Source organism: Prionailurus bengalensis, chromosome D3 (genome assembly GCF_016509475.1).
Source record: "Prionailurus bengalensis isolate Pbe53 chromosome D3, Fcat_Pben_1.1_paternal_pri, whole genome shotgun sequence".
NCBI lineage: Eukaryota > Metazoa > Chordata > Mammalia > Carnivora > Felidae > Prionailurus > Prionailurus bengalensis.
This window is the reverse complement of record NC_057356.1, coordinates 28,405,466-28,422,174: the sequence shown is the minus strand read 5'-3', so window position 1 is coordinate 28,422,174 and position 16,709 is coordinate 28,405,466. Positions and strand designations below refer to the sequence as shown.

At 38.8% G+C, this 16,709-nt stretch overlaps 1 protein-coding gene and 1 pseudogene across 4 annotated transcripts in view; one reads left to right on the top strand and one right to left on the bottom strand.

The window, feature by feature from the left end:
* Positions 1–3,111: 3,111 nt before the first annotated feature.
* LOC122470460 (protein HIRA) overlaps positions 3,112–16,709 on the bottom strand; it is a 94,521-nt gene continuing 80,923 nt past the window's right edge. For all 4 annotated transcript variants that reach the window (XM_043558089.1, XM_043558086.1, XM_043558087.1 and 1 more), the window contains one exon: positions 3,112–4,003. In XM_043558089.1, the coding sequence (XP_043414024.1) occupies positions 3,887–4,003 (117 nt within the window). In that variant the 3' untranslated portion in view covers positions 3,112–3,886. The remainder of the gene's footprint in view (positions 4,004–16,709) is intronic.
* On the top strand, positions 12,365–12,929 carry LOC122470465 (annotated as a pseudogene).

Below are 16,709 nucleotides of genomic sequence, written 5' to 3'. Positions count from 1 at the left end.
GTTCCAGTTGCTGCACGTTCTCATGAATACTCAGTATTGTAATTTTTAACAATTTAAGCCATTCTAATAGGTATATGTTGTTACATCATTGTGGTTTTATCATCTATCACTTACATTTTCTGAATGACTAATGATGTTGAGCATCTTTTCATGTACTTGTTTTAGTTGCCATCCATGTATCTTTAGTAAAGTGTCCTAAGTTTAAAATAATTAATTAAAGGGGCATCTGGGTGGCTCAGTTGGTTAAGCGTCCGACTCTCGATTTCGGCTCAGGTCATGATCTCACAGTTCATGAGTTTGAGCCCCACATTGGGCTCCACACTGACAGAGCAGAGCCTGCTTGGGATTCTCTCTCCCTTTCTCTGTGTCCCTCCCCTGCTCATGTGCACGCTGTCTCAAAAACAAAGTTTAAAAAATTACAGAAGTAATTAAGTTAAATTTAAGTTACAAAAGAATAGTAATTTTCACAAAAATTAGAAACTTAAAACCAAAACAGAAATAACATTTAAAGATGAAGAACGATGTGGAGAATAATATTTGCCATGTATGTGAAAGGACAGGGAGAGTAGATACCATATGTGAAGAGATGATGGACTTTGCTCTTTCTTTTGAGTGTATCTGCTGTGTGTATATATAACCTCTTACTGCACCAACCTAATTTGTAAAATGCTCTGACTCCTCCCATATGATCTGGAGGCTAAAGTTGGGAGGTGCCCAATATGATCAGGTCAGAATTTTGAGAGGCAAGGAGTCCTAGGCTTGGACAATACAGGCCCACAGTGTTCTGCTTACAAACAAGGTCTGTGGGCAGAGGTAGTGGGAAGGTGTGGGGCATCAGTAGATGGAGTAGGGAGGTCATCAGGCATTAGGGGTAGGTGTGAGGAGAAAAGGGACAGTGGCACAGGGGTCACCAGGAAGAGTACAAAGGATAAGGATAGGGCAAATTTTTGGCCATTATTTCTCCAAATATTTTTTTCTGTCACTCACTTTTCTATCATGTACTTTGAGGACTTCAATTACTTGTATACTGAGCCACTTGATGCTGTCCCATGGCTTATTAATACTATTTTTTTCTTTCCTCTTACGGACTTTTTCTGTCTTGGAACATTTTTATTGCTATGGCTTTACATTCACAAATCTTTTGCGATGTCTAATCTATTTCATCTTTAGAAGCTTGTGACTTTCTTGTTATGTTTGCACTTAATTTTTTGATCATAATGGATAATGCTATAATTCATTTTGGATCGTGTCCCTGCTTCTTTGTGTGCCTGGTAGTCTTTGTTTGGATGCCAGACATTGTAAACTCTACTTTGTTGGATGTTGCATACTTTAGTATTGTTATAAATCCTCTTGAACTTTGCTTTGCAATGTAATTAATTAGCTGGACAATTTGATCCTTTTGGGTCTTGCTTTTTTGTTAGATGAATCCGGAGCACTGTTCTAATTATTCTTCAATATTGAGGCAATACTTCCTAAGTACTCTACCTCAACCAAGCCTGTGAGTTATGTTTTTCTAGTCTGGTTCGTAGGAACAAGTGCTGTTCTTAACCCTGAGTAAAACCTAGGCAATTTTCACTCTAATCTGTTCAGGTGGTTTTTTGCCTAGCCTTGGCTATTTTCTCATTTGCACACACTGATCAGTGCTCAGTTCAATATGCACGGATAGGGTAGGGCTTCCTCTGCTGAGTTCCAGGGTTCTCTCTCTACGGAGTTTTCTCCTTTCTGGTGTTATGTCCTGTGAACTCTAGCTGCCTTGGTCTCCCTGGGCTCTAGGCTTTATTTCTTCAACTCAAGTAGGTCTGCTGGTTTCCTCAGGTTACCCTACCTTTGCTGCAGACTGGAAACTCTCTCTCTGGGTAGTAAACTGGAGCAGTCATAGGGCTCAATTTGTTTGTTTTTCCTATTTCCCAGGATTACTGTCCCTTGCTTTCTGACATTCAGTGTCTTGAGATCATCGTTTCATGTATGTTGACTGGCTTTTTTGGTTGGTTCAGGCAGGACGGTCGATTTGGTTTCTGTTACTCCATCTTGGCTGGAAGTAGAAGTCCCTGACATCTTTCTGCTTAACTTCTCCTCTCCAAATAAGAGTGTTAAAACACTGATTGTCAAAATTTTCTTCAAGGAGGTATTTGTTAAGTGTCAGGACTTTAACTACGTGATCCCAGTTAGTCCTTACAACCATGCAGGTTTTCTTAACCTCATCACCATTTGACAGCTGAAAAGCAAGGCCCAGAGTTTTGCTGGTTTGGACTTCAGCAAGCCTGTCAGTCCTGAGGCCATGTGCATTCTGTGGCTCCAAAAATTTCTTAATGCTTTGCTGCAGAGTTGTCTGGGGAGTTGACTGACCCACATAGCATCTCTGGTTCCTCATTCCTTAAAGAAGGGCTCATACTTGTAGCCTGGCTTTTGGGGTATTCATACCCACATGCACTCTGTACTCTGGCTTGGTCAGGCATGCATGTATGCTGGTGTCTCATCCAGCCACTTGACATGAATGAGAAGGCAGTAAGATGGACACTAAGTAAGGAAGCATCCAGAGAGGGTTATCAGTGGCCAAAGTCACCCAGGCCTTCTAATTCCGAATCCAGGTCTCTGTTTCCAGACTTGAGATCCCACACAGCTGGCAGGGAGGCAACAGTGAGGTGCATAACACAGAGGTAAAGGTGCTCAGTCCTTACCACACTTGAGGTTTCCGTGATTCTAGCTATTTCCTCTCCTGTGGGTCAGCCTCTGGACCACTTTCTAAGAAAATCCCAGCTTTCAGGTAATTCTTCAGAAAACTCAAGCCTGTACTTACTGATTTCCTTCCATGAAATTGGCAAGTCAGCTGTAGCTCTTGGTTGCCAGTATGATCAGAGACCAAGGGGCCCCACCACCAGAAGAACTTTGAGGCATGGCTTGGGAAGAGACTTATGTGAGGTGGCCTATCGGTTACCCCCAGCTCAGCCTCAGATCCTTCAAAGAAGTGACCTCCACAGTGGGAAAGAATTTCTGCACAGAGAGGCTGGGGCCAATAGATGACATCAAAAATCCTTTCTGGTTCTGATGTTCCATTATTGCCCATTTCAGGGGAAGGTGGAAGTTAGAAGGAAAAGGCAGGGGAAGCCAGGATGATTTGGTATCCAATGCGTGTTCATTTATTTTACACTTACAAAAGAAATCGCCCACCCCTCTGCCCCGTTCCCCCAAAAAACAGTCTCTTTTTACAAACATTTAAAAATTAAAACCAAATGAAGATAGACAAGTTAATTTCAGTACAATTATTTTTCAATGTAGCTGTCATAATTAGAGTTTAAATTTCCTACAAGTGACCAATGTCCAAGTGACTTATAGGGAAATCCTGATTATTGGCCAAAAGGAAAATTCCATATTACAAGTTAGCAAATTCTAGTACAAAAATAGTCCGTGTTGGAATAGGCTTTCCTTTTACATAGGTCTCAGGGTCAGTCTACTGACCGCATAATACACTAACATTTCGGGGTTCTCTCTCTTTCACAAATGGCTCATTCGTCATAGCTGAAGCAGCACGGTGCCTGCAGTGGCAGGGACTAGCGTCCACCTTGGGACCGTGCTGGAGACGGTAGGCCTGGGAGTGCCTCACTGACCCCAGGGCAGCAGGGCAGGGCCCCAGCCCCAGCTCTGCACAGGGGTCCTGGAGGGAGGGATGAATGGCTGGCAGAGGTTCCCCCTTCTGAGGGAGCAACAGGCCCAGGAAATAGGGGAAGTCTGCCCAGGAAGCTGGGCTGGTGCTGGCACGGGACAGCCCACCTCTTGCCAGTGTCTCCTCGTCCTTCTGTAGCCTGACGAGGTGAGAGGTGGTCCTCTGTGTTGTCAGCGGCGAGAGTGTGGCCCTGCCCTTGCTGTAGCCAGGGGAGGCCTAGGCAGGCTACTTGTCCCTCAGGATATCGAGCTGCTCCTGACACTCGGTGAAGAGGCGCTGAAAGCGGAGATTCTGCCCAATGACTGGCAGTAGCTCCTTCAACAGCTCCCTCTTCCGGAGACCCTGTGGACACAAAGAGTGACAGTTAAATTCAAGTGTCAGTGAGGAGACCTGAAAGATGGGGGGGCTTCCCTGGCCTGGCAGAGAAATTTTGTCTGCCCATCTGACCCCCAGAGACCCCCTGGAGAAACTACAGATGGATGAGAGCAATTTCTCTACATGCTGGCAAGTCCTAGGCAAGCCAAAAGCGTGAGCTGGGGCATGTGGGATGGAGTGGCAGGGAGTAGGGAAAGGACATAGTGCAAGGATACAGCAAAGAAAACCAGGGTAGGTTCTGCTCCTCTGTGTCCCCTAAGTTTGCTGGCATAATCACCACTGGCCTTGAACTGTACTGATTAGTGGCCATGGTAGCTTGGCCTTCCAGACCAGGACAGAAGTAGGATATTAGGGTAGAGGGACAGGTGGATAGCCATCCAGGAATGGCTGTTCCCTCATGTGGATTTTCTCTAGGGGACTGAGGTCAAATTCAAGGGAGAAGAGGCACCTGGGAGGCAGTGGCTGGCCTTGGTTTTATAATCCTGGGGCCTCTGCCCTTGGGCTTTGCCAGGAATCTTTCATGCCTGGGTGCACTGGCACCATGGTCTGCCTGGGTTCTCCTGCAACATGTACTGTGAGGAGGGGTCTCCACTGCACAGAACCCTGAGGAGCACATCTGCTGCAAAGAAAAAAAACCACCAACCAACAACACTGACCATTGGAAGTGAAGGAAGGCCCAAGATGTTAAGATAAGCATGGTAACAAGACAAGGAATTATAGAAAAGAACCAAGTGTAGATATTAAGTATGAGCAACATAGTCATTGAAGGAGATGGGATTTGCGGGAGAACAGACACTGCTGAAGACCAAGTCAGAGTAGAGTCAGATGGAGGACCACAGATCATGCTTGAGGAGAGAGGCAAGAGAGGGGAGGAGGAGAAATTGTATGGGAAAAGTAAAGGCAGAAGGAGGCAGCAAATGGGCGCAATATCTACATAATGGGTCCCAGAAGAGAGAAAGAAGAGAGTAGGAAATATTTAAGGAAATAATACAGGTGCATTTCATATAATAAAATCAAATGGCCTTAGGTTGAAAGCCTCCATGAATGCTGATCATGTAAGATATGGAAACATAATAAAGGTCATATATGAAAACCACACAACTAACATATTTCAGTGGTGAAAAACAGAGCTTTTCCTCTAAGATCAGTAATAAGACAAAGGTGTCCACTCTCTCTACTTTTATTCAACATAGTACTGTAAGTCCTAGCCACAGCAGTCAGATAAGAAGAAGAAATAGGCATCTAAATTGGTAAGAAGTAAAACTTTCACCATTTGCAGATTGCATGACACTATTATACTATACCATTATAATATATTACACTATTGTAATATATTATATTATATGTAGAAAACCCTAAAGACTCCACCAAAAAACTAAAACTGATAAATGAGTTTAGTAAAATCACAGCAAAAAGTTAATATATAGAAATCTTACATTTCTTCACACTAATAACGAAGTAGCAGAATAGAAAATAAGGAAACAATCCCCTTTACAACTGCACCAAGAACAATAAAATACCTAGGAAGACTTGTACTCCACAAAAACTGTAAAACATTGATAAAAGAAACTGAAGACACAAATAAATGGAAAGATATTTCATGTTCATAGATTGGAAGGACCAATATTGTAAAAATGTCCAGATCACCCAAAGCAATCTACAGATTTAATGCAATCCCTATTAAAATACCAACAACATTTTTCACAAAACTGGGGGAAAAAAAGATATGGAAAAGCTGGTATCTAGACATGTTAGGATAAAATATACAGAATTTGAGGATATCAAAGACAGAAACATTCTGAAAGTTTCTAAAAAACAAGAGCATATTACCTACAAAAGGAGAGATACCAAGATACACAATAAAGTAATATTTATAATATACTGGGAAAAAACCTCATAACCTAAACTTTTTTACCCAAATAAGTATTCATATTAAAGGGTATAATGAAAAGTACTCTTAGGCTTATAAGACCTCAAAAGGTTTGCCACAAAAAAGACCCACTGTGAAAATGTTTTGGAGGAAATACTTGAAGTAAGAGAAGATAAATCCAGACAATGCTAAGAGACATGAAAAGAAATGTGATCAACTATGGCTAAAGTTTATATTAGCCTTAAGAAAACCAAGAAAACAAAAAATGTAAATGGTTTGAGCTTAGCAATGAGGGAAAAAAAAAAAAAAAAGCTTGTCAGATTAGATAAAATAAAAGCCAGCCATCCAATGTTAGTAAGAAACATATAAACATGGGTGCAGAAGGGTTAAAAGTTGGAGAGAGATACGTTAGTAAAGAGTAAAAAGAGAGCCAGTATTTTACAATTACCAAAGAGGACTTCATGACAAAAAGTTGCTGAGGAAAGAGAAAGTCAAAGAGAGGGACAAAACCACTCTCAGGGAGATTTTAATACAAAACCAACTAGTGATGGGTCAGAAAGGGAAAAAGCTGCAGATTCAGGTAATCTGAACTGAACATTTAGTAAATAAGACTTAATGGACATATACAAAATGAAAATACATGTTCTTTGGCACACATAGAAATACAAAAAATTGCTCTAAAAGTAAACCTCAAAAAATAGGCATCATGTAGACTGCAGATTGGCATGGTCGAATACAGCCTACTATATGTTTTTGTAAATAATTTTATCAAAATGCAGCCACACCGTCCTTTTGTTTATATACCATGTTACAACAGCAGAGTCAAGCAGTTGTACAGAGACTGCATGAATTTGCAAACCCTGACATGTTTACTCTCTGGTCCCTGACAGAAGAAATTTGCCAACCCCTGATATAGCTCATGTTCTCTAACTAAGACACAAATAGAACTCATGAATCTAATTAATCAATTAAGTTAATTAATGAAATTGTTAATTGAAACTAAAAATGACTTACAAGTGAATGGCAATAAAAACACTATATACTGCGAAAATGGTGAAATGCAACAGAAGAGGGGCTCTTATAAGGATACTTAAAAACATAAAACATCTATCAGAGTACATACAGAAATGACAACCAATTACCCGAGTCCAACTTAGGTATCAGAAAAACAAAAACAACAAAAAAACAACACACACACACACACACTAAAATAAAATAAAATAAAATAAAATAAAATAAAATAAGAAAAGAAAGAAAAAAAGACATCAAAAAAAACTTATTTATTTTATTTTGGAGAGAGAGAGATAAGCAGAGAGAGAGGGGGATAGATGATCTGAAGTGGGTTCTGTGCTGACAGCACATAGCCTGATGTGGTGCTCAAATTTGCGAACTGTGAGATCATGACCTGATCCAAAGTTGGATGTTTAACCGACAGAGCGACCCAGGAACCCCAAGAAAAAACATTTTTAAAAATAAAATGAGATAATAAAGAATTGAAATCAATGAAATTAAAAACTTTTGATAGAAAAGATGAATAAAGACAAGTTATTTGTCTGATCATTTATTGATCAACAACTTTATGCCAACAAAACTGAACATTTAGAGAAAATGGACTAATTCCTAGGAAAATATAATTTATCTAAATCAATTCAAAAATAAATAGAAAATAGGAGTTAAATCTTACCACAAGGAAAATAACAGGTATACTAGTTTTGTAAACTGATGTTTAAGAAACTTCCAAGGAACCGATTTTTCCAAATTTATATAAACTCAAAGAACAAAAAAAGAGGAACTACCCCCAATACATTCTATGAGACAAAATAACCTTGATTCTAAAACCAGACAAAAATAAAATGAGAATGAAAGATCCCAGGCCAATTTCACCCATGAAATCAGGTGTACAAATCTCTAATAAATTATTAGCAATTAGTTCTAACAGTGAATGAAAAGATACTATGACCAAGTTATTGTTTATCCAAGAAATTGAGGATAATTTAATCTTAGAAAGCTTATTAATTTAATAGGTTTTAATATTACAGAAAAAAGGCACAAGAATTGGAAAACAGGAAATAAAACAACTATTTAAGATGATTTGGCTGCTTACTCTACACAGAAAACACAAAACTACTGATAAATTAATAATAATAATAATAATAATAATAATAATAAACATAACAAAAACGTGTAGAAAGATGTTTGGTGACTAAAATACCAAAACCAAATGCATTTATATATATATACAGCAGCAATGAATAATTAGAAAACATAAATAGGACAATATACTGTTTAGAATAGCCACAATTATAAAACATCTAAGAATAAATCTAACAAAAGACATGGATGGCCTATGTGCTGAAAGTTATAAAACTGTATTGAAAGCCATTAAAGAAAACCTAAATGAACAGAGAGTGCTGATGGGAACAACGGCATAGTTTAGATATCATGATGGAGGCTGCAAAAGGGCAGTGGTGGGCAAAGTGGTGACTGAGAGCTGTAGGGGAACTGTGGACCTGTGGATGCCTATGGGAAGGATACGATGAGTAGAATACAACAGAACATCTAAGGTTATGAAAAGAAGCAGGAGTGAGATTTCTAGGGAAAGTGAAACACTTAAAAGCAGCTACGTAAATGGGGAAATGGAAGAAAAGCACAAGCAAAGACCTGGGAAAAAGGCATCCCCAGAAAAGGCTGGAGGACCAAGAGCCTTCATGACCAGCTGAGTAGGGGAGCCAGTCTGCAAAGACTGGAAAGGTGGCCTTTTTTTTCAAATGCCCAATATTCAGCAAATGATGACAGGGCATTCAAAGAAACAAAGAAACATGGCCCATTCAAAATAACAAAATAAACCTCCAGAAACTGACCCTAAGGAAACACAGGCTTGGAACTTACGTGACAAAGACTTTAAAACTATTGTCTTAAATATTCTCAAAGAGAACATGAACAGACATATTAGGAAAATGATATGTGAACAGAATGAGAATATTAACAAAGAGACAGAAATTATAAAAAAGAACCAAACCAAATTCTGGAGCTTAAAAACATAGTAGCTAAATAGAAAAATTCACTAGAGGGGTTCAACAGTAGACTTGAATAGACAGAAGAAAGAATAAATAAACTTGAATTCAAGTTATTTAAAATTATTGAATCTGAACAGCAAAAAGAAAATAGAATGAAGAAAAGAGAAAACAGCATAAGAGACTTATAGGACACCATCAAGCAGACCAATACATGCATTATGTAAGTCCCAGAAGAATAACAGAGAGAGAAAGGGGAAGACAACTTATTTGGAGAAATAATGGCTGAAACGTTCCCAGGTTTGAAGAAAGACACGGATTTGCAAATCCAAGCTCAACAAATACTCCGTGTAGGATAATCCCAAATGAACTCATACTGTGACACATTTTAATCAAATTATGTGAAGTCAAAGACAAAGAGATAATCTTGAAAGAAGAAAAGTGGCTCATTATGTAAAAAGCATCCTCAATAAGACAATCAGTGATTTCTCAGCAGGAACACTAAAGGCCAGAGAAAAACTGATATCTGAGAATACCATATCCAGCAAAACTATCCTTCAAAAACAAGAAAGAAATGAACACATTCCCAGATAAATAAACTGATGGATTCATTATGATTAGAACTACCCTATAAGAAATGCTAAAGGGAGTCCTTCAAGTTGAAATAAAAGGATGCTAGACAATAAAATATAAAGTTCTCTGGTAAAGGTGAAAACAAGGACAAATATAAAAACCCATATTGTGTACATTTGTTTGGTAATTCCGTTTTTTATTCTTTTATAAGATTTAAAAGACAAAAGCATAAGAAATTATAAATCTATGTTAAAGGTTATAGAATATAAAAAGATATAATTTGTGCCTTCAATAACAAAGTGGATGGAGTGGAACTGTAAAGGAGTAGGCAATGTTTTTGTATACAAGTGAAATTAAACTGTTATTAGTTTAAAATAGACTGTTAGAACTTTAGAATGTTTTTGTTTTCCCTATGGTTATCAAAAAGAAAATATCTATAGAATATACACAAAATGAAAAGAGGAGAGAATCAAAACATGTCACTAAAAAAATTAACTAAATGCAAAGTAAAATAGTAAAGGAGGGAATGAGGGATAAAAAGCTATAAAACATACAGAAAATAAGTAACAAAATGACAATATTAAGTCTTTATCTGTCAGTAATTACTTTAAGTGTAAATGGATTAAACTCCCCAATTAAAAAAATGGGTAAGAAACCAGGATCCAACCATATGCTACCTACAAGGAACTCATTTTAGATCTAAGGGCACACATAGGTTGAATATGAAAGGACAGAGAAAGACAGTTCATGGAAATAGTAACCAAAATACAGAAGAGATGGCTATACTAGTTTCATGCAAAATAGATATTATTTCAAAAACTATTACAAGAGACAAAAGTATAATGTATGTATACGTGTCTCTCTGTCTCTCATAAAGTATACAAGAGCCATTGTATAATGATAAAAGGGTCAATTTCCCAAAGAAGATGTAACAATTATAAACATATGCACCAAACATCAGAGCTCCTAAATATATGAAGAAAACATCGAGTTGAAAGGAAAAATATATAGTTCTACAATAACTGTAGGACACTTGAATATCCCATTCTCAATAATGGACAGAACAACCAGAGAGAGGATCAATAAGGAATACAAAGACCTAAAAAACAATATAGACCAATTGTACCTTACATACATATATAGAACATCACACCCAACAACAGGATACATTTTTCTCAGGTGCACACTGAACATTCTCCAGGAAAGACCACATGTTAGGTCACAAACAAATATCAATAGGTTTAAAAAGACTGAAATCATAGAAGTATCTTTTCCAATTAATGGAATGAAACCAGAAATCAAAAGCTAATGGAAAACTGGACAATCTGCAAATATGAGACAACATATTGTTAACCAATGATTCAAAGAAGAAATCACAAGGGAAATTAGAGAATATCTGAGACAAATGAAAATGAAAACAATATACCAAGAATGACAGGATGCAGCAAAAGCAGTCATTAGCAGAAATTCATAGCTTTAAGAATATACAAAGACCTCAAATCAGTAACATAACCTTCCATCTTTGAAACTAGAAAAATAAAAGCAACCTAACCCAAATCAAGCAGAAGCAAGAAAATCACACAAGTGAAAATAAAATGGAGAATAGAAAAATAGAGAAAATAATGAAATCGAAACATATTATTTGAAAAGATCATCAAAATTGATAAACTTTTGCCTAGATGGATTAAGAAAAAAAAAAGAGAGAAGACTTGAATCACAATCAGAAATGAAACAGGGGCATTACAACTGATGCAATAAAAGTAAACATTATAAATAAACAATTTTACACAAACAATTGTACACCAACAAACTGGACAACCTAGACAATATGGACAAATTCCTAGAAACACACAGCCTACCAAGACTGAATCATGAAGAAATAGAAAATCTGAACAGATCTATAACTAGCAAGGATATTGAATCAGTAATCACAAATCTCTCAACAAAAAAAGACCCAATGACTGCCCAAATGGCTTCGTTGGTGAATTTCACCAAACATTTAAAGAATTATTAACAATCTTCAATTGATGCAAAAATTTTTTTGACAAAGTTCAACACTCTCTCTTTGCAAAAACACTCCAAAGACTAGTAACAGAAGTAGTCCACCTCAGTATAATAAAGGCCATATAAGAAAACATCACACTCAATGTTAAAAGACTGAAAGCTTTTGCTCCAAAGTCAGGAACAAGGCAAGAATCCTAGCTTTTACCAGAGTACTGGAAGTTCTAACTAGAGCAATGAGGAGAGAAAATGAAATAAAAGGCATCCAAATTGGAAAGGAAGAAACAAATCTTTCTAGTTTGTAGACAACATCATCTTATATGTAGAAAACCCCAAGGCTCTATAAAAAAACCTGTTAGAATAAGTGAATTCAGCAAATTTGCACAATAAGAAATTACACAAAAATCAGTTACATTTTTGTACACCAACAACAAACATTCTGAAAATGAAACTAAGAAAACAATTCCATTTACAATAGTCTCTGAGGAATAAAATACTTAGAAATAAACTTGACCAAAGAGGTAAAAGACTAGTACACTGAAAACTATAAAATATTGCTGAAAGAAATTAAAGGTAAACGGAAAGACATCCTCTGTTCATGGATTGGAAGATTTAATATTAAGATGTCAGTAACACCAAAAACAATCTATAGATTTAATGCACTCCGTATCAAAATCTTAATGGTGTTTTTCACAGAAATAGAATAATTCATCTTAAAATTCATATGGAATCTCAAGGGACCCTGAATAGCCGTAAGAATTTTGAAAAAGAAGACAAAAGGTAGAGAAGCCTTTAGTTTCTGACTTCAAGACTTATTTTTGCTCTTCCTAGAAGTGGTCTGGGGTGATCTCTGCAAATGGTCACTATTCACTTGACCCAGAAAGTCCTACAAAATCATGCAAATCAAGAGGTTCAAAGCTTTGTGTTCACTTTATGAATGCATGTGAACCTGCACAAGCATCAAGGGTATGCATATCTGAAAAGTCACCAAGTATCTGAAGACTGTCACTTTAGAGAAGCAATGTGTGCCATTCTGTTACTACAATGGTGGAGTTGGTAGGTATGCCCAGGCCAAAGAGTGGGGCTGGACACAGAATCAGAGGCTCAAACAGAGCGCTCAATTTTTACTACACATGCTTAAAAATGCTAAGAGTAATGCTGAACTTAAGGGTTTGGATGTAGATTCTCTGGTCATTGAGCAGCACATTCAGGTGAACAAAACCCCAAGATACAGCACAGAACTTACAGAGGTCATGTTTGGACTGACCCATATATGAGCTCTTCCTGCCACACTGAGCCGATCTTTATTGAAAAGGAGATTGTTCCTAAACCAGAAGAGGTGGCTGCACGGAAGAAAAAGATACCTCAGAAGAAACTGAACAAAAATTTATGGCCTGGGAGTAAATTCCACATAAAATAAATGCAAGTACAAGTAGAACAAAAACCAAAAAACAACCCCACCAAAACAACAAAGCTTATTTCAAAACTATTGTACCTTTTAATTTTTGAACTATGTGACTATATTACCAGCCAAAATAAAATTTTAAATTAAAAACCTGAAAATTTTAATTAAAAAAAGATAAAAGGGGATGAAGTAAACTGCATAAACAAAGCAGAACGTACTGCCTGCCTGCGGCACCAGGGGCAAGCTGCAAGAGGATCTCCCCTCTGGCCTGAAGGCTTATGTCAATACCAACTGCCACCAAGTACCACCTCCCACTCTGGGCTCTCAGTATGTCTCTCTACTGTTTAAGGCAGCAGCGTGGGACACAGCTCATTACTACCTCTCTGGCCATTGTCACAGGTCCCACCACGAAGACTGGTCCAACCCTTCGACACTGAACAATGATCTTTGAGGGAAAGAGCCTGGACCTTTGGGGTCTCCGGAAGCAAACTGGTAGCTCATATCACAAAGAGTAATTTCCCAGTATATAAAGAGCTCCTACAAACCCAGTAAGAACACATGGCAACAAAGTATTTCAACAGATAGTTCAAAGAAAGGGAGTATAAGTGGCTCTTAAATATATTAAATGATGCTTTCTAATGAGCCTCTTGGGAGGGCTGGCTGCTGAGTCAGCACTGCTGGTTTTCAGTCCACCTTCCATCCACCACTCCATTTTCCCAGCTACCTTGAGAACCAGTTCCATTTTAAGGATCAATTCTTACCATAAAAGTGCTCACAAAGAAACTCAACAAGAGTACAGTGTTCATATTCAAACCTGCCCTCAGTATCTCGATAAAGAGACTACAAAGCAGTTTTGCTTTTTTAAAAAGAATAAATTCAGCATAGTGCTGAGGTCAGGAGTTGGCTATTTCTACACCTGCTCTAAGACCTCTTCTACATACTCGTTAATTGCTCACTTCCCTAGACTCCCTTGAAACGAGTGTGCTCAAGTGATTTGCTGGTTGCCTGTGAAGCATGGACTAACTTCTGGGTAGCTTTTCCTTTTCTTTCTTTCTTTCTTTCTTTCTTTCTTTCTTTCTTTCTTTCTTTCTTTCTTTCTTTCTTTCTTTCTGGGTAGCTTTTCCTCTTTCTTTCTTTCTTTCTTTCTTTCTTTCTTTCTTTCTTTCTTTCTTTTTCTTCCTTCCTTCCTTCCTTCCTTCCTTCCTTCCTCCCTTCCTCCCTCCCTCTTTCTTTTCTTTCTTTCTTTCTTTCTTTCTTTCTTTCTTTCTTTCTTTCTTTCTTTCTTTCTTTCTTTTTTTCTTCCTTCCTTCCTTCCTTCCTTCCTTCCTTCCTTCCTTCCTTCCTCCCTTCCTCCCTCCCTCTTTCTTTCTTTCTTTCTTTCTTTCTTTCTTTCTTTCTTTCTTTCTTTCTTTCTTTCTTTCTTTCAATATATGAAATTTATTGTCAAATTGGTTTCCATACAACACCCAGTGCTCATCCCAAAAGGTGCCCTCCTCAATACCCACCCCCCACCCTCCCCTCCCTCCCACCCCACATCAACCCTCAGTTTGTTCTCAGTTTTTAAGAGTCTCTTATGCTTTGGCTCTCTCCCACTCTAACCATTTTTTTTTTTCCTTCCCCTCCCCCATGGGTTTCTGTCAAGTTTCTCAGGATCCACATAAGAGTGAACACATATGGTATCTGTCTTTCTCTGTATGGCTTATTTCACTTAGCATCACACTCTCCAGTTCCATCCACGTTGCTACAAAGGGCCATATTTCATTCTTTCTCATTGCCCTGTAGTACTCCATTGTGTATATAAACCACAATTTCTTTATCCATTCATCAGTTGATGGACATTTAGGCTCTTTCCATAATTTGGCTATTGTTGAGAGTGCTGCTATAAACATTGGGGTACAAGTGCCCCTGTGCATCAGTACTCCTGTATTCCTTGGGTAAATTCCTAGCAGTGCTATTGCTGGGTCATAGGGTAGGTCTATTTTTAATTTTCTGAGGAACCTCCACACTGTTTTCCAGAGTGGCTGCACCAGTTTGCATTCCCACCAACAGTGCAAGAGGGTTCCCGTTTCTCCACATCCTCGCCAGCATCTATAGTCTCCTGATTTGTTCATTTTGGCCACTCTGACTGGCTTGAGGTGATACCTGAGTGTGGTTTTGATTTGTATTTCCCTGATAAGGAGCGACGTTGAACATCTTTTCATGTGCCTGTTGGCCATCCGGATGTCTTCTTGAGAGAAGTGTCTATTCATGTTTTCTGCCCATTTCTTCACTGGGTTATTTGTTTTTCGGGTGTGGAGTTTGGTGAGCTCTTTATAGATTTTGGATACTAGCCCTTTGTCCGACATGTCATTTGCAAATATCTTTTCCCATTCCGTTGGTTGCCTTTTCGTTTTGTTGGTTGTTTCCTTTGCTGTGCAGAAGCTTTTTATCTTCATAAGGTCCCAGTAGTTCATTTTTGCTTTTAATTCCCTTGCCTTTGGGGATGTGTCGAGTAAGAGATTGCTACGGCTGAAGTCAGAGAGGTCTTTTCCTGCTTTCTCCTCTAGGGTTTGGATGGTTTCCTCTCTCACATTCAGGTCCTTTATCCATTTTGAGTTTATTTTTGTGAATGGTGTGAGAAAGTGGTCTAGTTTCAACCTTCTGCATGTTGCTGTCCAGTTCTCCCAGCACCATTTGTTAAAGAGGCTGTCTTTTTTCCATTGGATGTTCTTTCCTGCTTTGTCAAAGATTAGTTGGTCATACGTTTGTGGGTCTAGTTCTGGGGTTTCTATTCTATCCCATTGGTCTATGTGTCTGTTTTTGTGCCAGGTAGCTTTTCCTTTTCTGATGTTGCTAGTACTGGCTTCCTACTATCCTCTTTCCTTGAACTTGGGTATGAAAGCTACCTGTGACCATGAGGTAAAGGCCAGGAGAATCACAGAGATATAGGGGTACCACCTACCTCCAGATGACTTAGAAAGAGAGGAAAAAAAAAAAAGATTTCAGCACCATTAGAAGGAGTATCATTTACCTGCAGCTGAAAGCATTTGTTATGGATACCAGGGACCATGAGCAGACCAGCTATATTAGGTAATTTACAGAAGGTAAAAAGCAGGTAAGACTACACCTTCCCTCCTGTGAAGAGAGCTCCAGGCTCTCCTAGACAAAGCTCCAATGAGGTATCCTGCTTGGAGCTGGCACGAACAAGCAGCAGGAAGGAGTGGGAGAAAAGAGCACATGGCTAATAATTGGTGGCCTGCTTGTGCCCCCTTCCATCTGCACCATATTGGCCTAGCATGCTCACCCTGAGGCTGAGACAGAAAACTGCTACATAGTAGAGCTCCAGCTGACATCCTAGGCTAAGGCTCCCAGAGTGGCTGCTGGATCACAGAGTGAACCTCTACAACTTGGCCCAGAGAAGGGTTGGTCAGACATGTGCCAGCCTATCTCTCACCCAAGAAGATGTCCTGTCAGGGTGCTCCGGAGGTGATGAGTGGTAAAGAAACAGCTTTACTCTTACTGATAATTCAGAACCCGTCCCGTTGGGGACCTAGCTACACAAACAGAAACAGAATTCAGACAGCTAATGTGCTAGTGACAAAGGATTAAGCTGGCATGTGGAGAAGGTAGAAGGCCAGAGAAGGACACCTTTGCCTTAGGAACATTTATTGATGAGAAAGAGGCTGAGCAAGCTTCTGCCAGACTTGAGGGCATAGGGGGATCAAAGCAGGGGCCAAAATGAAAAGTGGGAGTTCCTGGTAAGTCATCCCCCACCTTCTGCTGCCACCCCAAGGGGATGTACCCTAGAATAAGGGTAAACTGGAAGTAAAC